The 22689-nt window shown below is 38.4% G+C and overlaps 2 protein-coding genes across 2 annotated transcripts in view; one reads left to right on the forward strand and one right to left on the reverse strand.

The window, feature by feature from the left end:
• ITGA1 (integrin subunit alpha 1) overlaps positions 1–22689 on the reverse strand; it is a 318815-nt gene that overhangs the window by 136613 nt on the left and 159513 nt on the right. The window lies entirely within an intron of this gene.
• On the forward strand, positions 19530–22460 carry MOCS2 (molybdenum cofactor synthesis 2). The gene is made up of 4 exons (XM_065739870.1): positions 19530–19586; positions 19763–19884; positions 22039–22185; positions 22286–22460. Exons 1-3 carry the CDS (start codon positions 19575–19577, stop codon positions 22163–22165), a joined length of 261 nt encoding a protein of 86 aa, XP_065595942.1. The 5' UTR covers positions 19530–19574; the 3' UTR covers positions 22166–22185; positions 22286–22460.

The raw sequence follows: 22689 nt of genomic DNA on the forward strand, positions 1-22689 counted from the left end.
TAATTTATTGCATTCCCCAAACCTCATAAATCTACATCCTTCTGTGACAAAATAATAACAAGTTTTGTTTTGAAGGTTGTAGTTAATACTCTAGCTGAGAAAGTTTCCTTTCCTTAAGGCTGAGACATGGATTTTTTCCAAGCCCTAAGCAAGAGGCATTGCCAGAAGAGAGCAAGACTCTGCTTCTTGTCATAGAAGCCACCTTCTACTTTGGCTGCCACAGTGATCTGAGGAGGCACTGGTTTCACCAGGTCTTTACTTCCTATGTGTGTGTTTCCTGGAACACTGGCTAACACAGCGTTCTGTCCCCTCCTTGCTTTGCATGTCTACAATTACCTACTACAACTACAAGCTATCAGGTGGCCATAAATTATTATCCATCTTTTAAATGAAAGGAATGCTGTCAAAGATGGATCAGATTCTTTGTTAAATCATGCTGTTTTCAGCACAGGGGAGTTAAAACTGAACAAAGGTTATCTGCTTTTTCACATTTATAACTCTGGCTAGTGTTTGAAAACTATATTTTTCTCAGTTCAGCTTGAAGCAGTTCCCAGAATGCCCAAAATTACATGAGACTCAAGTAGTTCTCAATAGGATTCTTCACGGGCAAATAACTAGCTAGTAAATGCACCATGGCCATAACCTCTGCAATGCTGACTCTACCAGTAGTTCATCACCTTTATAGGGTTAAGAGTGCCACCTGGGTTAAATTTGTTAATACTGCTGTGTACTAAGTGGCAGGTTGCACATCCTTAGCAATTCTCTAAATGCATAATTATGTACTTTTAACATATAAATAAAATCCTATGCTAAAATAACATATAAATTTAATTAGAAAATAAGGTCTCTGATTTCATCAACTGAAGTAAACAAAAAAATTTTTACCACACTTCTGTTAAAATCATGTAGGGTATTATTCTCAGCCCCCTGTGGCTGTAAGCACAATGGGTGGACTGAGCATTCACTGTGCATATGCTACTTGGCTTTAAGTCAGACTTCTTAACAGTATCTCAGTGGCATTTTCCTCAGGCCAATTCCTTCTGTTGTGTTTCTCTTTCACAGAAAAAATAAAATAAAATAAAATAAAATATATGTCACTGAAGAACCACATTAGAAACCATCTTAAAAGTGTGACATATCCTTCATTTCAATGAAAATGTCCCCAGTGTTTCAGCTTGATGAAAATATTGTAGGGCTGCATCAAAATGAATCATATAAGAAAATATGCAAAAACTCAGAGAAACAAAGATTTGCTACCCTAGAGTGAAGTATATTAAACAACAGTGTTTCTGTAGTTTTAAATGTCTGATGAAAGAGAAGAAAATCAGCAGATGTAAAGCAGTTAGAAAGAAGGTGAAGAGGCTCCAGCAAAGAGAGAAGTTAGCTCTGAGCAGAGGCTGCTGAACATTCATCTGTGCCAGTGCCTTGCATGCTGGCAGTAAGACTGATTTTAAGACAGCTGTCCATTTATGCCCATTAAAAGAAGTAACTTTTGCAGATTGCATTGTTTGACATTTGTTTGGAAAAAAATTGTGTTCTAGTACTTTGCAGAACTGCCATTAAAAAGTAAAAAAATTATTTTAGTTGTAAATCGAAGAAAATCAGCTAGTTACTGAGATTTAATAAGCATAATTGACTAGCAAACACAACATATACAAGTAATAATAAAATCAATAAAATACATGCATTCACTTTTATAGGTCCTCTTTCTGAACCTTTCTGTACTTCTGGTTTAAGATTTGTTTACTTCACTGTGTTACTTACATAGTTTTAATCTTCAATTAATGGTCAGAAATTTACTTTTTGTTTGTGACAATTACATGTTTTTCATGGGTCAAGAAAGAGGCCTTAGGAAAAATGCCTGGATGGAAGGGAGAGGGAAGTGTTTTGAATGTTGATGGAGAATTAATTCAGAACTCAATTCTTCCAGGCTTTTAATGATGTTCTCTTTTTGGAAGGACATTAGAGTTATTTCATTCATGTGACCCCTATGGCATGGAAGACAATGCTTTCTTTTTTTTTTTTTTCCTTTACTATGCTTTCTGTTTTATTCATTTTTTTTCTCTGTTATATTTATATGTCTTCGTTACATATTAGATGTGATGTTTAAACTTTGCTGTAATTACTAGCTTTTTTATTTCTTTTTATTAATGTTATTTCTCACATCATACTGTCTAAATAGTTTGAGAACTCCTTAGGGATTGATAGAGAGTAATTAATGTCTAGTGTTGATATTCTTTTTCCCGAGCTCCTAGGATCTTATCTCTAATCTAGATTAAAGGGATGGGAGAAAGAGGAATTCAAGTATTTGGATCAGGATTAAGAATAAAACTGTCCTCAGAGTTGTGCTTGGTTCTTTTGGTTGAGCCTTCTGCAGTGACATGGACCATCTGATGACTGAATTTGGATCCAGGTTTGGATTCTTCAGAAATAAGACTCTCAAATAGAGCCAAACATAAACACAAAATCATATACACTAGTTCAAAGTGGACTAGGGTCACCTCTGTTGCATATTTATAAGATTAACTATATTAGAGCAAGGTTATTAGTAGAACTATTATGGACAAAAATAGATAGTCAGAGACAAACTATAAAGCCTCTCAGACAAAAAACTTCCCACTACTGCTAGATTTGCTCCCTCTTCTACTAACTATTCTGTCATATAAAGTAATGGCATTAATTTCATGACATTTTGTAGATTGAAAAACATGTTTTCTAGAAAACATCCAAATTTAAAAATCCAGAAATTCTTTCTTGTCTCTAAAGAGAGACATGGTGCCCATGAATTTGTGCTAAGCAGTGAAAAGGAATGCATCAGATCCACTGAACATGCATAAAGGCTTCAGTAGATAGACAGAGTTCAAAAGCACTTCAGAACTTGCTTTGCAGCAGACTGAGTAGTTTTCTCTCCAGAAATATAAGCAGTGCCTAATGAATCTATCAGAAGCTATTGGAAGTTTCTTTGATGCAAGCAGAATGAGATGCTAGCAAGATGCACCTGATGTTGATTGGCAGACAGTGATTGCATATTGAAAATCACATACATGACATTAAAATACTGAACCAAGAGAGGAAACAGAAATTCCTATGGAAACTAGATGAACACATCTGCTGCAGTTCTCCTTTCCTCTTCAGTACACTTTGCATTTCTTTCTTTGTTGCTTCTTCATGCTTTCTGAAATTCTACACCGGTTTCACTTGCAGTCATGGGGGATGGTGAGGTCAAATCCCATTCAGGATGTGAATCTCATGAATCACTTTTGTAGAAATGCTGGACATTATTCTTTATCAGAGTGGAAGGCCCAGAGTAACAGACAATGTGTACAGCTATTTGCTGGCTTGGACTCCTGGGGTACTCCAGCTAGCTTGTTCCTTCCATCTATATGAAAAAAAAAAAAGTTACTATAGTTTGCATATTGCTAGCAAGTACAGAGTTGTTGGCACGTAATAGTTTAAGAACAGAAGAAAGGTTAAATAGGACAGGTCTCAGGGTTTGCTATGAAAATGAAGTTGTTGCATGGACTGTATAGGACTAGGGTTGGCCTCATTAGCTTTCATACTGTAGCTTACCTCATATCACCTAACTCTAGGCAACTGGCCATGTATCTTAATTAGGAACGTATTCATTGTTAGCTCCCTCCCAAAAGAAGGGGAAAAAGTTTCCAGAGTGTTATTCAGCTCTCTCCTAAATACCCCGCTGAAAATATCTCTCTTTTTTTGAACAGACTATTAAGATAGCCTAGGCTAAATGTGTTTCTAGCTTAAGTCCCTCAGTTAAACTTGGTACATCCAAGGAAGAATGAGAGGAAAAACATGAGAAAGTGTAGACCTGCAGGCAAGGAAGTGATGCAGCTGAATCCTATGTGAGATTTCTATTCAGCCAGTAGCACAGTGCATGTAGTTGCATGAGCTGGAACCATGCATTTGCATGTTAGGACATATGGTAACCAGAGACGCCACCGTACTGCTCAGCGCTACAGGCAAGAAACATGCTGGTCTTTGTTTCTTATATCCCCAGGGACTCAGCCAGAAAAACATAAATCTTGAGAGGTCTGCAAGAAACCCACAAAAATGGGTCAAATAGTGGAACCAGGTCTCCTACTCTACTCTCTGAGGAAGATGTAAAAATAAGGGTATTTTCTGCCTCTGAATAGTTTGCAATCTAACAGGCTGAGAAAAAATCCTAAACTTTAGGATAGTTCCAGATGTGGATCAGCAGTTTGTGGTCCAAGCCCAAAACCTGGACAAAATGCAAAAATCTAGACCATGCCTCAGTGGAAATAAAATGTGAAGTTGCTGTTTTCCCTGTCTCGGGGCTGATGGCAAACATTTAATAATGCTTGCCACCTGAAATGGAAGTCATAAAATAGTGCACAGAAATATTTTGGAATTCAGACTACTAAGAATAGAATAGAAAAATTATTTTAGTTGGAAGGGATTGTTAAAAGGTCATCAAGTCCAACTCCCCTGCAATGAACAGGGACACCTACAGCTAGATCACATTGCTGAGGGCCCTATCCAGCCTGACCATGAATATTTCCAGGAATAGGGTACCAACCAACATTTTGGGCAACTTGTTCCATTACATCACTAAAAAAATGATGACCTTGTTTTGATCACAAGAATGTATAGATCATTGTTAACCTCATTCATGACAATGTTAGGCAGCAATAAAAACTGTTTTTGTGAAAAGAAATCTACCTTCTATTATCAGTGACTAAGATTATTCAGTTCATACCTAGCTCCTGAGAAAGGTGTCCCATTTTTTAAATATCCATTTAATTTGTAATAATCCTCTGGCTCTCCCATTTTCTCCTCCACAGTCAGCTATTTTATTTTACTGATTAATAAAGATCTGGGTAGGGGCTGCCAACTTTGAGGATTTAATAAATGTGGTTCTGAGCACGGGAATCCATGGGGAACTAAAGTGTAAGATTTGTAGAAATGAGCACTTTATGTGGAAGTCCTCAAAATAATAGATTTGTAGGAGAGTCTACATTCCAGGGGACCTCTGGACATATAATCATAGAATTATTTAGGTTGGAAAAGTCCAACTGCCCACCTAACCCTACCATGTCTATCACTAAACTGTGTCCCTAAGTGCATTCACAGGCCTCTTAAATGCCACTAGGGATGGCAAGTACACCACCTTCCTGAGCAGCTCACTCCAGTGCCTAACTAGCCTTTCTGTGGAAAAATTCTTCCAGATATACAGTATAAACCTTTCCTAGAGCTACTTGAGGGCCTTACCTCTTTCTTTTTCCCATCACCTGAGCATGTCTGGAACAGAAATATCTTCAGGACAGGCAGCTCAATGCTTTCCTCAACTCACGTTTTAAATCCTTCCTAGTTTGGGGGACTCCATATCCATTCTGGGCAACTAGTTCCAGTGCTTGACTCATGGTGCTGTGGAAATTTTTTCTGTACAATCTTCAATAGGTAATTCCTAGGTGTTGTTTTTTTTTTTGTTGTTGTTGTTTTTGGTTTTGGTTTTTTTGTTTTTTTTTTGGCGGGGGAGAAGAATGGTATGCCTCCAACTACGCAATTACCTTGAACTGACTTCAAGAAGACAAGACTTTTTGCTTCAGAGGCCCAGTGATTGCTACCCAAATAAAAATGAAACAAAGTCCAGCCTAGGCCTTTCTGAGGAAAGAGGACAAAGTAAGAATTTTTGAATATAAACCTTAAAAATGCATATAATTGAATTATTATTCTCCAGATTACTCCTTGAGAAAGTTGCTTTTGGAAGAGTAGCCCCTCCAGAAATTGTTAAAACTAGAAATTCTGGAGATGATAGAGCAAAATTAAAATAAAAGGAGAAGGAAGCAGAACTAATAAGATCTGTTTTATCTCTTGCAGCATAACCTGCAGTCTTGTGTTTTACACTCAGCATTGTGTATTGGAATTAGGACAACAAACATTAAAAGAGACGTCATTGCCATCCATGGTGTGTTGAAATTCTGGGAATATTTACTCAAAACAACTACACTGCTGGCAGTTCATTCTGTTTCAAGGTTGAAAAAGTTTCCATGCCTCAAAAACAACAAGGAAAATAAATGACTATTTTAACAGGTCTTGGCTGCAGAGACTCAGAACCATGTAATCATAGGATATCCCAAGTTGGAAGGGATCCACAAAGATCACTGAATCCAACCCTTGGCTCCATATAGGAACACCCAAAATTCAAACCCCATGTCTCAGAGAGTTGTCCAAATGCTACTTGAACTCTGGCAGCTTGGGGCAGTGACTACTGCCCTGGGTAGCCTATTCCAGGTTCTGACCAACCCCCTGGTGAAGAATGTTTTCCTAACCCCCAACCAGACCCTTTCCTGACGCAGCTCCACGCTGTTACCTCAGGTCCTGCCATTGTCAGCAGAAGTAGAGATCAACACGTGCCACTTCAACTTGGAATGAGACCACTTCATTGTCAATGCCTGTTTAAATCAATTCTGCCACTGATTCTTGTTTCCTGAGTGTGTTTACAACAACTGTTCTATTTTTTCCCTATGATTAAATGTAATATTGACCTAATCTCCAATACCATTAAAGGCAAGAATTATCCAGCTATGAATTTTGTCAAGCAAAGGTACTGAACTTAAAATAGTTGCAAAAGGTGTTGCATAATATTATAAATTCCTACTATTTTCCTGTCAGCGAATGTCTCTGTTTCATCAGAGGCACTCCAGTCACTTGGGATTGTTCAGTGAAATGACCCTAGGATACCTCAGGTCCAGGGAGTGCAAGTGATTTCCCAACGGTATTTATGGATGATGTCAGTTCTGCAAGAGTTTTGCAACAGACATCGATGATAGGCATACCTTGGTGACTATCTGTCCTGTTTTCTCATTCACAGACAGAATGGTGTTATGTTTGTGCTTTCTCTCTGGAAATACATATGCTTTACTTAATGCTAAGGCCAAATGTATGCCATTTGTTTCTTTCCCTTACAACAATTTTGGTAAGTTACTCTTTGTAACTCTCTTCACTGAGAGAGTGTTTGGGCAGCAGTCAGAGCCCCAGCCTGCTGGAGTTCAAGGAGGGTTTGGACACTGCTCTCAGATATGGGGTTTCAATTCTGGGCAATCCTGTGTGAATCTAGGAATTGGACTCTTATGATCTTTGTGCGTCCTTTCCCACTTCGGATATTCTATGATTCCATGATTCTAATGATAACAGAAGACTTTGTTGTTTGGTAGTCCTGTGGTCTCAGGCCTACTTTCCAGCTTGATGTGTTATCATGTTTAAGGACATGGTGATCTACTGCACTTGTCTGCATGAAAATGCAATTATACAAACTGGTCTTTAAAAGAATAGTTAATAGCACAATTTTATGTATTTTTATCATATTGATTCTTCTTCTTAGCAATATTGTACAAAAATCTTACATGCTTGGAAATACTTAGTTTAAAAGATTGCTACTCTATTTTATATATGTTGAATATACTACTTTTGAACAGAATGTAGTTCCTACAGAATGAAGTAAAATCTGTTCCTGATAATTAACACAATTTTTTCCCTTTTATATTCTGTAAGTTAAAGATACATTCTTCCACATTCAGTAAATAGTAGTAATGGCTCTCAAGCCTCAGGAAGCTGATTCTAACAGTAAAACAAGCTTGATAGTGGTCAATATAGCAATATTATGTAACCATACAGATGTAGAAACAGTAATGCTGCAGTCTTTGAATGAAATATGCTCTGCTTTTTCATCTCAGTTCCTTCTTTTTGAATATGTTGCCGTATCTTATTCATGTGCTGGTAATATGAGCTTATTTGTAAACAAATATTTCAAATACTGGTCTCTGAATGTGAAAATATGAATTTTATTTCAGAGCTGCCCTGTACTCAAATTTACTCTAGCCTTCTAAAGAAAACAGGAAAGAAGAATCCATAGTTGGAAGAGAAAAAAGACAAATCTCTGTTCAGTAATTTACAATCTCAAGGTCAAAAGTCTTTATAGCTTGTACTTATAGATGAAGTGATACTATGATTTGCTACAAAAACAAATTGCATCAAGCTTTACATTTTCTCTGTTACCACAGATCACAGAGTAAAAACTAAAAAAGCTGTAAAGCTAAAACAGGTACACCGGAGTTTACAAAAACAGAATTGCCATGTATCCAGAGAGTGAAAAATAGACAAGACAGTAGAAATGACTCCCAAACCACATTTCCTGACTTACACAGTAGCTATTCTCCCATGTAAGGTCTACTGTAAAACTAACAATGTCACTGTGTTGAAGATAGTTGAATATGTGAACTCATATCTTTTTTGGAGAGAAAAAAGCATGATTATATTAAGCAACACCTTTTTTTTTTTTTTTTTTTTTTTTTTTTCAAAAACTAACCACACACTACTCCATCCTCTGTTCTGTTCAAGTGAAAAAAACAAATCAAAATCTCAAATTTACTAGGGTTATTAGCTACCACAGCCATGTTAATTCATATGTGAACGAGTGTTTGCATTATTCCAACTTAGTTGTAAAGAGGCTAAAACTGGAAATGGCCAGTTTTACATTGGCCTGATGCCAGAGCTATATGAAACTGAGAAACTCCTGGGAATTCAGGAGGAGAGGACTAAAAAGAGGCATTTTCCCTCAGTCCTGAGAAGTCTTCCCAAGATGAGTTTACCAAAGGAGTAGTAGCTACAGAAGCACTGAAGAAAAGAATGATTACCTTAGGGTCACTGGAGGAGACTGTGTAGCTTTTGAGCCTGTATTAGATTTGTTACAGATCACATTAATTTCCCAGGTCAAAGATCTGAGTCCTGAGCCCAAAGGAAATTCCATATCAATTTCCACTTTGGAGAGTTAACTTTTACAGTGAAAGCTTTATTCCAGATTAGTTGAATAATCCATAGGCCCTCACTTAATGGTAGGAGGTTACTGGATATTCTAGAGATTTCTTCGCATAACTTCAAGTATCATTTCTTTAGCTTAAAAATGTCACTTCTGAGTTTTTAATTTGAAGAGAAAAAAGAAAAGGGAAGGCAAGGAAAGGCAAGGAAAGGCAAGGCAAGGAAGGCAAGGAAAGAATGGTCACAGAGTTTACACTTCTCAAAATATAGTGGGACTTAACCTCAAAGACACTACTTCTTGGTCTTCCCACAATTACAGTCTGTGTCTGGGGGTATAGGCACTCTGACTCATCAGCTCAGCTGATGAACAGCATGGATAGACGATGAAATGCACTCAATTTCAACAACTCACATTGTCATTTGTTTGACATCGGCATGCCATATTTATGCATAAATTTTCAAACTTTTTTGATTTAGTATTGAGAGAACAATTTCAATCTGATATTGGAAAACTGAAGTTCTGGAATCTAGGTTCCTATTTATGTTCTTAAACTTATGAATTACAAACAAAAGATTTTATCAGCATGAGTTTCTACTTCCATATCAGTGTAATATTGGCAACCCTCAGTCAGTAGTCCCATGAGCAGTTTATTTTGGCATAAACCCCAGACTCCTGCTGAAACAAATGATCCCACCTTCCCACTACTTGTTCCCACCCATACCTTGTCTGCTGAGTTGGCATCAACTTCCACGCAGCTGCGTGGTGAACTGATACTCTTCGCTAAGTATTTTTTGGCTGGGGCTAGAGGGCTTTCAGCAGCTACCACATTTAATGGTGAGGCTGGCAACACTAGCTGAAAGTGCTTACAGGATGAGAAATGCTTTGTGTGCACATACTACAGTAGCAAATGCTTTCACAACCCTTTTAATACAAGGTCACTAATTTTTAGCATCAAGTTGATTGGACTATGGCTTCTCATTAAAAAATGGTTAGTGCTAAGCAGTTATCTGCAATACTTATGAATTTTGACAAGATGTGCATATTCTTTCAAATAGTTTGTAAATGCCCTCATGACAGAAAACACATGTAACTCTGTGAAACTCAAACCTACGGATACCACACTCCTTGTATTAAGCAGACAGAACGTGATTCAAAGTCCAGCCATTTTCACCTCTCACTGTTTAAGTAGATAGGCTTAAGAGGAAGACACAAGACCAGTCAGGAAAACCTGAAGTTCAACAGTGGTGTTACCTCAAGTGTAATGTTTAGAGGTCAAGATACATTTCTTTATTTTAATCAATACTTAATCACTTTAATCAGCACTTTCCATTTGTATTGGTACTGTATAATATGATTGAAGGACATTAGTAAAAAGGATCCAAGTTCGCTATTCCCAGAGTGTTATAAATGTTAAGTGTGCACCAGTACAGAGTACGGTTCTCTCCAGTCATTGCAAGGATGGTGAGGAAAGGGTTGCTGCTTTCTTACCTTCAGACCAAACTTCAGTTGGGAACAAGCATGCCTGTGTGCTGCTGCTGCCTGTGAAAAGGAGCTGCAGCTCCCTTGTAGCACATATTAACAGTGAAAGCTGAACAGAGTATGGAAGGGAAGAACAGAAATATGCCCTGAGGCTGGAACATAGTGAGGGAAGAATAACCAATAGACGGCCTGAATTTAAGAAAGTCACACTATAATTCTGTTTTACATGACAGCTGGAAAACAAGTGCCATTTCTGCTGTTTACCCTAATATCTTTATCAAATGTATCAAAATGTCTGGTGAGTCAACCGAGTTAATCCACAGAACTGCTTTATTAGTTCTGCTCGTGGACGGATTATTCTTTTAATATACAAGATACATGTGTGCTTTTTTTATTATTATTATTTATTTGTTTGCTTGTTTGCTTGTTTTATTTTTGTGTATGGGTATTTTTGTTTTTATGGTTTTTTTTTTTAATTTAACTATTGCTTTTACTTTTTTTCTTTTTTCTTGTAATAGATAGAATTACACTGAATACAGCACTGGAAAATATAAACCTTTCAGAAAACTTTATGACCTGTATCATACAAATTCTGTGTTAAGACATTTGGATTCAGTCTGTGAAATAGCTGGTTTGGAACAATTTACTCCATTTGATATTTGAAGTGGTAAGAGAAACTCAATACATGCAAGATACAAGCTCTCACTGGATATCTATAGAAAGAGAGAACTGCAGAGGGAAATATAACTTATCTGGATATGACTATAAACATAAAACTAAAAAAACTATAAAAAGTCATCATTTTCTTGTACAATGACCCTTGTGTGTTCAATGCTTGTACTGTATGATTGCACATGTATAACTAAGCATCAAGACCGCTCTTCTTCATTGCTTTCTCACTTTTTTTATTAGAATGTCATTGATAAAATGCTGAACAGATTGAGGAGCTCCCAGAAGTCTAAGTAAGCAGACTTCCTCTTAGTTGGTCATACGGTACAGAGCATTACAAGATGATATGGGATAAAAAGTGTTAGGTATCTGGTCTAGTCACAAACTGAAGCTTCACAATTGTCTCTAGATAGCAAGTATTCTGAGAGTATCAAATATAGGCTGGTGTGACAGACCTGAACTGTTCATGCTTCTGTCTCTCCACTAGCTATAGAAGAAGACTAAGCACTAGCACTAGCTAAATAACACTTGGACAGCTAAAATTAGGTAAAATGGCACCCATTACTTGTGACAGGTCTTAGTTTAGAAGCTACGTAAAGAAACTGAAGGTACTCTAGCTGGTTTTGACAACACCCCACACTCCACTATCAGTTTATAGCCTTTGGTTTTTAACCCTTAGTATTAGTTCTAGTGATGCCTTCAAAATCTCCTCTGAGAGGTCAGTGCCACTTTGTGACTCATGTGCATCAAATGGAGTCTGGTCCATGGAGATGTGCCAGCTTCACAATTTCACTCAGTCTTCAGTACTGCTATAGTACTTAGTGGACCAACAGACTTAGTTTTCCACAGCAAGAAAGCTACTTTTGCTGCATGAATTCTGTTGTCTTAACGTGCATGTTGAAATACCAGTTTACAGGTTGTCGTTATCTTAGTCATCTCTCAAAACATGGACATTTTCATTTCTCTTATGTTATCAGCTATGTTAAACTAAAGTGATGTCTACTCTAATTTAAATTCAGTTCTAAAGTTACTTGAAACATCTTCCAGTGTCTCCAAGTATACTCTATCCAACTAGAATCTAATCTCTTCCATAAGCTGACACTACAGTGCATGGCCAACTTTCCTCTTTATCTTGGAGATACTGTTAAAAGAAACTACACAGCAAGTTTTCTATATGTTAAGCATGTGACAGTGAAACAGTTGCAAACTCATCTGCATAAGTTCTCATATTTAATTGGTATCAGATGCAGCATATTGATAAAAAAAGCGTACTTCAACCAACTAAAGTCCAAGGAATCACATTTGTCAACTGACGAATAAATGCTCACCTAAATTGGTGTTCTACATTGCTCAGCAGGTATTTCATGGTTCAACCAGAATTTCTTTTATTACCATTCCAAATGATTGCACAGATTACTTTCCCTTAAAATTGCTTTGGAAAACAAAACAAAACAAAACAAAAAAAATCAAAACAACAACAATGGAAGATGACAATCAAATTACTCTTACTCCACTCCTCCCTTCCTCTAACATACAACTATCATGAGTAAATTACTGTCCATCCAAATCACCTTTTTTCTTAAAAAATCTAATCTAGATTCCTTAAAGTCACCATTCTGCATCAGCACTTTCAGTAGATTTACATAATCCCACTTGTTTCATGACCACTTCAGCACTCAAGTTTGTTCTCAAGCTATAAAACATGCTTCTGCCTAGTATTTGCTTTGAGGACAGTCCCCAGATCAACATCTTTTCCAAATTTTCCAATTCTTTGTCCTCTTCTTGGGGATGAAAACATTCTCTAGATTCTTCCCATTCCAGAAGTCTATGTTATATGATATTTCTAATCTTCCAATAATAGTATTTTGTTTCCCTGTCACTGAGACGAAAGTTAGTCCAGAGAGCCTAATTTCTTCAGACTACCCCAACAGTCAATGTAGAAACAGGCTTTGGCCAGTGATAAGCAAGTTAATTCAGCTCTTTAGAATGACTCCAGAAAAACACATGGGTTTCCACTTGAATAGAGTCTAGAGATATCACTCTTATGTGTTAAGACAGCTTTTCCAAATAATTTCCAAATAAGCATTTAGGAAGCTCCTGTCAAGTTTTTCTGTTCTTTAAAATGCTGTACAGTTGATTTCAAAGAAAAACGTCCTCTGCAGTATCTCATGTTGTATGCAGTAATCTCTATTGCCCTGAAGTCTACTTGGTGTAACCTTTCCTATTCAACAAATATGTCGTTATATCCTCCTCACAGTGTACATTGTGCTGGCCTGCTGAATAAAGCATCACGCCTTAGCTGTTTTGATTGTCTGGCTCACTGGGAGTAGAAGAGGAAATCTGATTGTTCAGGTTCTGTGTTTATGTTGGTGAATGCTCTTCTGAGTTCAGTAGGGAAAGGAAGGAGGCAGTCTTGGTCCTGAATTTTCAGCCCTTCTCAGAATAGAGCAACAATAACTGCTCTTTGCATTTTTTTTATGATTGTATAACTTCTACAAATGGGTGTTGTCTGCATATTTCTGCGGATTTAATAAAAATGAGGCTAAAAAGTGGGAATTTTATGCTCATTTCAAAGCAAAGAAATAATAAACATTACCAATTCTAATTTGTTCATTTCTGTGTTGGTATGTTACCAGGTTAAAAAGTGATTTTCATTTTATTTCATTAAAAACCTTAATATCCTCCCATATCTATCCAGTTAGAAGTTTTATTTTAAGGTATCTGTCAAATGAAGAATGCAGGGAAATCAAAAAACATTTTTTGTCTTGGAATAAGAAACAATAAAACAATATCTAGGAACAGTAATGTTTAAGATGTCAATCTTCTCTCTACTTTCGTAAGTATAAAGATGCAGTGACCATTGACTGATATGTTCATTTCAGAAACAGATTACACAATGGCCTGAGAATAAGATGTCTGCTGGTGCCCTCATGTGGATGTCTGTGCTTTTATATATGGAAGAAAAAAAATTTTAAGACAAAACAGAGGCATAGGAACTTCAGCGTCTGTTTTGCACACAGAATTTGGACACTCTTTAGGGCAGGTTTTACTATTATCTTCAAATGTAAGCAATCCCATATTGCTTAACTGTAAGCAGAATTTCCTACTTGGATGTCAGGATATAACATAGCTCATAATCTAAATTTGAAATAAAAATTCCACTCATTCTTCACTCCATAGTTACATTGTCCCTCTCAGAAACTACTGTTTCATATTACAATGTAAAGTTATCAAGTGGCTGATTTTCAGAACTAATTGCACAACATTTTTCCAGGTTCTGGAAAAATTTCAATGGAATATTATATTTTCTGAAGAAAATGCATTTCTTATCAACAATGAAAGCATTCTAGATGTCAACCAACACAGATAAGACTTGAATATGTATAGTGTATATAGACTGGTGGAAATCATTCCTGTTCTATCAGCCTCCGTTATCAGTAATGCTATAGGCATGTTTTTCTGGTAATGTGTAAAATAGGTGAATGAAAACAAAAAACTTCAGTAAGACTAGTGATTCAGTTTTCTGTATTATCTGCATGATGAACAAATATCAGAAAGAAGGCTCTGATGTAGGTGGCAAAGAAGCAGATGTGGGAACACAACATATTTCACACTGAAAACAATCTGCTAGAGTAAGGGCAGATCCACCCTGGTGTCTCTAATCACTTGAGATAGGCATTGTCCATGAAGAATATCTGCTGTGAGTGTAACTTTAAAGAGCTGATAAAAGTGTTTGCACTTTTGACTCTATTATATAAAAATGCTAAACCTAAAGTGTAGAATCAACACAACACTCTAAAGCATCAGCTGTATAACCTTTCCATAGGAAGTGTACAGAAAAGCTTGAAGGCAAAACGACTGGAATACTTTAAAAGATACTGAAAGAATTAATCATGTGAATTTAAAACCAAGCTAGACTAGCATTTGCAGAATACTCTATCTTGACTGCACTCTGTACACTTCCAGAGGTAAGTAAAGATACCGGTGTTAAACACTGGGCAAAAGCCTACAGTGTTTCGGTTCTCAAGCAAAGCATCTACAATGATTATAAAGAATTCATAGATGAGTAGCTGCAATCTGTAATTTGATATAACAAGTGTTTGCCTCAAAACTCACGTTACTGTTGTGTAAAGATGCTGATTATATTTTCACAAGTCATCAATAGATCGAGGCAACTCCAGTGGAATTCCATTGGCTTTGGTAAATCTGTATTGTGAAATGCGCCTTACTTCATTCAAAGTTTCACATTCTTACACACTCTAATAATTAGAAGGCCAAGAATTTAATCTTGGAATATAAAATAACACTGCATAAATAACCTGCAGTTCTTCCCATCTTCCATATTTCCCTGTGCTGGCTGATATGCAGAAGGATAGAAGAGTGTACAAGCCGAGTGAAATCCTTGAGATGAGAGAAATTGTATCTTTTTAAATGCAATATCAGGTATGTGACTTGTAGATTTGGTAACACTCAAAATTCTTTGCCTTTACCACTGTTTTATTATTTGGACCTTTGTAGTAAGCAGTGAATTTTTGATGTTACGGCTTCTTTTTATCTATCTATCTATCTATTATCTATCTATCTATTTAGTCAACAGTGACAAATAACACAGTTAAAATTTTAAATATTTAGATTCTCCAGATCAGAGAATGCAAAGGTGCAGTTCTGTACCAGGCACATTGAATAACAAGGATTTTAGGGATAAAATTTGTGTTTTGCATTTGGATTAAAGACTGTGGAAACAGTCTTTACGCTGGCATCATCACTAAGTACCCTAATGCCCTTTCCCATCATTGTTTAGAACAGTTGTTAAAGCACTTAATCGACACCCAAAACTCCACAGCCAGCTTGATTTGAATGATGCTGTGTGCCTGCTGGTTTAATACAATCTTCAGCTACCCTTTGGGCAAAGGAGTTTGAAAATTAAATCTCATCTCTTTAGGAATACTGTAGCCATCAACAGAAGAGATTTTACACAAGACCTGAAAGATTATGGATTTTTAAAATCTCATCTAAGAAGTTACATATTTTACTTACTGCTGTTGCTCAGTGAAAATAAGACAAATTTCTTATAGAAAAAAGTGGCCTCAAATGAGACAGTTGAACAGAAAGACTTGTCTTGTGTGCCTATGAACTATGAAGCAGTTCCAGACTGCTTATACTCTGCCTTAAAGCTGTGTATTTTTCTCTGTACTTATGCAATGCATTTATATTGGAAGGCCCTCTTAAAACTGGGTGATCTATTGGTTTAGGGAGCTAAAGATTAATTCCAGATGTGGTCATGCTACTCTAGCCCTTCAGAAAGTAACTACTGCACCATCTGTTTTGTAATAGACAATTTCAAAGAGTGCCAAGGGGGATGTTAAAGACATTGGTCAAATGGCCACATACACCTCACACACAGGAATTCTAGAGGTCACAGTGCCTCAGAAAGATTCATATTTTCACTTCCCCACCCCTCCCAATTCTTCCAACATGTAGACTGAGGGAACAACTCTCTTTCCTCCATTAATAGGAAGGAAATGTTTTCCAGATTATTAGCAGTGTTGACACGTTTGAAGCCAAATTCAGACCTAAATTCAGTGGAATGACTGGAATTCATGGTGACATATCTCTTATACCTGCCCCTCTTTGGAATCCTTGTTGGTTATTCCAAACAGCTTTTTTTTTATTTCAAATGAACTCAGTAGCAGGAGGTTAATGACAAACTGACTAAATCTGGTTGGGGACCCAAGATAAATGAAGGATGGAATAAATAATGAAGGCTTATTGCAGATCGTGATAACTCTCCATGGTTATTTCAGGAAGCATGAAGAAACTGTGTTCATTTTTTTAACTACAGTGTTACGCATCAATACCTAAATCTCTGGTATATACCACAGATGCACTCAGGTGTAGCTAAATTCATCACAACTGTAAAACGGGAGTAAGAAAATTTCTGTCAGCACTTCCTAAGTATAGGTTGGAACTAAACAGCAGTTACCTCATGATCTATATAAATAGTCCTACAAAAAGGTCTAAAATGAAAACAAAATGAAACAGAAGATACACATGTTAGATGATCACAGTCTTGTGCAGTTCTAAGGAGTCACTTTTGTTGCAGTGACACTAAGTAAATCGCTGGTAAAATAAAATTAATACAATCAACAAAACATCAACAGTTCATTCCTCTTTGGATTTCCCAACATGTCCAGGTAGGTTTTGTCGTAAATTCTGTAATCAATTATTATAAAAATAGCTTAGGACTAGGAGGTGGTGTTCCTACTTAAGTTCTTTTTACACTGCTGTGTTTCTCTCAATTCAATAGCACAACATATAATCACCACTGAAAACTGTAAGCCTAGTGCCTGGGTATGGTCAAGATAGATCTCCAAATACAAAGTAAGGCAGGTAAGAAATAAATTAATAGGGACAGCAGTTCTCAGCATTTGCTCCTCCTTGATATTTCTTGAATTTGCAAGGCAGTTTTTATTCCAGTGGTATAAGGGAATTCTGTTCAAGAAGATGTGCACTTTTTTAGTATTAAACAATATTAAACAAAGAAAGGTTAGAAAAGAGAATAGGAAGTGTCTGCTTTGGAGGTCTTCATCATAAATGTTAAATTATCACCTTAATATACTAATATTATATGCTAATGTACATATGGATGTGTGAGGATGCACACATCCACGCTCAAAAAAGTAAAGACCATGCCTTAGGACATTACTTAATTTAAAATATTAGACTCAGTGAATGACACTTAGAACTAACTATTACATTCTGCAGCTACTTAGGAAGAAAATGTCACCTGAAACAAGGATCCAAAATGGACAATATGTTAAGGGAAAATTGATGTGGACAAAGATTATAGGAATCATAAAGAAGAGACAGTTTTGAAATCCCAGTTTCTACAGAAGTAATGTCTACTCCAGGTCTTTAGAAATATCTCTAATTTCATTTTACATAGGTACCTGTAGTCACAAAAAAAAAAAAAAAGCCAAGCTAAAAAGTAATGATTTCAGTGTAAGTCACCTTTGCATTCCAAGAAGTTGTTTCTGAGTCCGATCTTAGAAGAAAAAAACTCCATAACTAAGAGGTGTTTAGGGACAGTTTTTGTTGGACAAAGATAATACACCTCAGCTTAAAAACTGTTAACTTCTTTTGGTTGGTTCTAGAACACAGTGAGTAGACCTGAAGAGTCACATATCCTGTTTCACTCCTCTACCATCTGGCCCAAATTTTGCCCTTGGGTCACACAGCACAGAGCGAAGGAATGAGCCATCCTTTCCAGCAAGCTCAAGAAGTAGCTTCAGCAAGTCATTAGCTGGAAATCAAGGAAAATCCAGAAGTTTGCAATCTGTAACTAACTGCTCTGTTCTTATTCCATAGTGGACCTCTCTTCAAATCCAACTCCAACTCTCAGAATAAATCTTTCAGAGCTTATTGCTTTGTAAACTAAGACGATAATTTGCTGCAGCTGAGCCCATCTACTCATCTGCTTGACTCTGAGGACACAACATCCATGACACATCTTTTGCACTGGAAAAATGTGCCAGACACTTGCCAAAGTCATCTGTTTTGTTTAAGATGTAAAGGTCCAAAATTATGCAGCCCAGATAAAAAAGCAACCCTTCTATTTACTTGACACATGCAGAGTTCAATTTGTGACAGTAGTTAATCATTCAAAAGCAAAAGAATAGGGTTTTAAAATAAAACACATTTGTTCCTCTCTGTAGAGAATTAAGACATGGAGTACTGTTTAAGAAGTACAGAATGCATACTCCATGGGCGCAACTGTGTTTCTGTTATCACTTTAACTTTCCTTCCATAGTAAGTAACTGTGCTATTGACCTCTCTTTATAAGCGGGTGGCAAAAATTATGCATAGGAAGGCCTGTTTCCATTCTCAGTGATCTTGTGAAATAACAAGATACTAGTACCTATTTTGAAGACATTTCAGACTTCATTTTCAAGACACTTAGACTTCATTTCATGAAGGTTTCTTTTTTGCCTGTACTCATGATGCCACTATCTGTCCACACTGCAGATACCCGTTGGCACACTGCAAGCTCCCTGTCACCCCGAGCAACCACAGATATCCCAGTTTGGTGTGACAGAAGAGGCTGTTTGCTGGCCAGGTGGTTACAAGTGTGGTCTGATGAACAGTACAGAAATAACCGTGGCCACAAGGCCCTGGGGCACAGCTGTGCCGGTAGGACCCCTGCCAAGGTGTCCCTGGAGTGTGTCCTGCCCCACCGACCTCTGCCTCCTGACTGCTCGCCACCAGCTCACATTCCTCCATGGCGACCTATGGCTAGAGGGCTATAGCTGTCCATGGGGAGACAGATGATACCGTGCCACTGCGACCCTTGTACTCCAAAAAGGTTTAAATAAGTGTTTTAATAGATGTGGTGCATTAGTAATAGGTGCATCTACAAGTTCCGTGCAGAGAAGGCGTAACATCTGCAACCACATGTAGAAAACCCTCTCGGGCTGCGAAGGCTGCTCCCATCTCAGAATCTGCCTTCCAAGGGGCTGCTCCGCCGTTCCGGGCCGGGCAGGGGCCGCGCGGCAGCCGCAGGCCGCAAGGGGCGGGCCGGGCGCGGGGGCCGCCGGGAGGCCGAGCGTGGCCGCGTGGGGACGGGGGCTCCATGAGCTGCCAGGTGAGTGCTGCTGGGCGCGGCGCGGCGCGGCCCGGCCGGAGCGGCACCGGGCACCCGCGTGGCCTCCAGCCGGGGCACAGTCGGCCTCTGCGGCGGAAGCGCCGGGCGGAGCCGTCTGCGTTAGGCTCGGGCCCACGCTCGCCTGCAGTAACGTCCGTTCCCGTTGTCGCCCTCAGGTCACGGTGCTCTACTTCGCCAGGAGCGCGGAGCTGGTGGGGCTGCGCTCCGAGAGCGTGTGTGTGCCGCAGCGGATCAGCTCCCTGCAGCTCTGGGAAGAGATTGTTAAGATTCACCCCAGGTATGGGGGAAGTCGCTGCGTACAGGCGGTGCATACAGCGTAACGTTCGTGGGGCGGTGGATTTCCATTTGTTTATTTGCGCCAGCATTTTCGGTGCTGTAAACAGCGGTGAGCTTTTCTTCCTGCTGTAACCTCCAGTGAGCGTTCTGTCTGCGAAGTAACTCTTGCGTTAAGTGTTGCCTGTGGAAATGTGAGTGGGGAAGGCCAGGTGTCCCTGGAAGGGATCCAGCCCAGCCGCAGCAATAAGATAAGAAATTTTGATTGTGAGCAGGTGTTTTTGATCACTTATCTTTGGCTGTACTCTGAGCTGTAATTGGAGTTTATGGCAGGCTCTGGAAAGCTGGTGGAGAATGAAACTGGAGCTCTGGCCTAGACTTTTGCCAAACAACGCTTACACGAGAAATAGGGTCAGCTGCTTTCAGCCTCTTTTGACTTGGGGAAATAAAGATTGTTGATTGCTTTTCATAGAGAGTCTTGTCCTGCTTTTTTGGGGTGGCAGCAAGAGTCCCCTCAAAGGTTAAGGCTGTGGAGTGTGTTTGGGCCTGCTGAGAAAAAAATCGGGTGCAGAGGTGTAATATCAGTTAGCCAAAAAGACTGAAAATGTAAGGCATAACAGAGGTTAGGACTTAACTGCTGAATGCACCATAATTCTGGTTCTTGGTTCCAAAGTCTTCCTTTGCACTCAATCCTTCTGTGTTCAAAGTCAAAAGCTATAAGAACTAAAAAATAAATAGTGTCAGTGGCAGCTGTTTCTAAAGAAGTTCTAACCAAGTTTTGGAGGAGGAAGCGGTCAGGAATGGGTGTTTTTTACTTTGCAGCATATTATTCTATTTGGTATGAGAAGCAGCAGCACCTTTGTCTGTTTGCCATAGTTTTTCATCTTCACCCTGTTGTGAAAGATGACTTGGAGTCTTGCGTTTTGTGTGTGCACATGCCCTTCGCAGCGGCCTTCTTGGAAAATGCTTCTGTTCCTAGCTTTTCTGGAAAAACTCAACATAATTGTAGGGCACTGACCACAGTCTTCTATTCATGTTGCTAATGGATATTCAAACTGCAGCTTGAGCATACTTGACAATGCTCTTCTGTTCCACCCATTTTCCCCAATGAATTAACTTGCAAGTGACATTAATTAGAAACCATCCTTTTAATGGGCACTTCAGTTCCATAGTTGCAGTCTGTTCTTACGTGACTTGCTTTACTTTTGTACAGTCCCTCCCTTCGTTCTGTCCTCTAAGTCAGTGCTACTGATTTTTGCTCAGACAGTGCCTTGCCTACTTCTGTCTAGCTGGCTGGTAGGAAATAAGTAGAATTTTACATGTACCCTTTTGGCATGCCTGCTTGTTTCTAGGCAATACAGCTCTCCACTGTCTGTACCAGATTCTGTACTCGCAAACAATACAGTTATTATGCTGCATCTGCCAAAGTAAAATGTTGGCATGATCTTCTGGTGTCTTGATGGTGTTGTTCTCATACTCGCTGTGTGATTGCACTTTGTTGTGAAGGCAACCCCTTGTTTCATGGTATCCAGAGCTGTGGACGCTCACACCAACATCTCACAGAATCTGCAGAAAAAAACGTACCCTGTCTGTCCTCTTAACAATGTTATTGCCCTTACTGATAGCAGATTTCAGATCTGTAAGTAGAAAAGACCAGAAGCCTTTTTGTGGTCACAGAACAGGACAACAGTCTGATCACTGAATATTTATGAGGTCTTAAAAAACAGAGTATTGAGTGATGGTGTACTTGATGAAATTGCTGTGCAGTGCAGCCATACTGAACTGAGGGAACATTGCCTTTTAATCCCAAATCAGATAGTTTGTGTACTCTTGAGTTACCTACTTAATCATAAGTTTCTAAAGTGTATCGGGCTTATACTAGTTGATTTTCATTAAACCCAGTGACAAACCCTGTCTTCTGAAAATTGTCCTTAATTGGTTTCTCCCTAGCTCCAACAAAAAGAAAAAAAGAGCAGGATGTGGGTGCTTGTAGTGTATAGTATTTTTAGAAGTATGTTGGAGGAGAGTTGCCTAAATATCATCACGATTTACCTCAGCTGCCCTAGACTGTGTATCACTTTGTTGTTTAATGAAATCTCACGGTTGAATGTAAACACTCCTATTTAGAAACCTGTTTGTGTTCTGCCAATCTCCCCAGGCTTGCTGCCATCCGGGATCAAGTGGTTTTTGCTGTTCGGCAGGAGTACGTGCTTCTTGGAGATCAACTTCTGGTCCTGCAGCCAGGAGACGAAGTTGCCATCATCCCACCAATTAGCGGAGGCTGAACCTGTGCAAGTTGTATTAGGTAGGTATCACTTCTTGCTTCATGTCCTGTGGAGGACCACCCTATGTTAATGTATCTGCTGGATTCTGTGCAGTCTTCCTATAATATTTTTTCTGTTTAGATCCAGAGATTTGGTGTGTAATTATCCAAATTTACATCTGTTACTCTTTGGAGAGAGCGTAGCTCATGTTTCCTGCTGGAGAGAAGTGTTGTGCTGACCAGAAGCTATAAGTTGTTGAATGAATAATCATGATTAGCACACATAAGTAAATAAAATAAAATTGACAATGAAGTCAGACATTATTTTGTTTTTGTTTTTAGGTCTTACTATGCTTTGGTAGTTTCTTTCTGGCTCTCAGTAGATGTGCAGCTTGCGTAATGAAGATAATAATGAAAGATGTCCTGCCACTTTTTAACAGAAAGGATGATACGGAAGAATAATTGATTGCTGACTAAAAAAACTTTTTTTGTGTGTGTGTGTTTTTTTTTTCTTTTGCTGTCAAAGGGTCAAGTGTTATTAGTGCA

Source organism: Cyrtonyx montezumae, unplaced genomic scaffold, assembly GCF_038088225.1.
Source record: "Cyrtonyx montezumae isolate F1298 unplaced genomic scaffold, pur_monq_1.0 scaffold_25, whole genome shotgun sequence".
Classification (NCBI taxonomy): domain Eukaryota; kingdom Metazoa; phylum Chordata; class Aves; order Galliformes; family Odontophoridae; genus Cyrtonyx; species Cyrtonyx montezumae.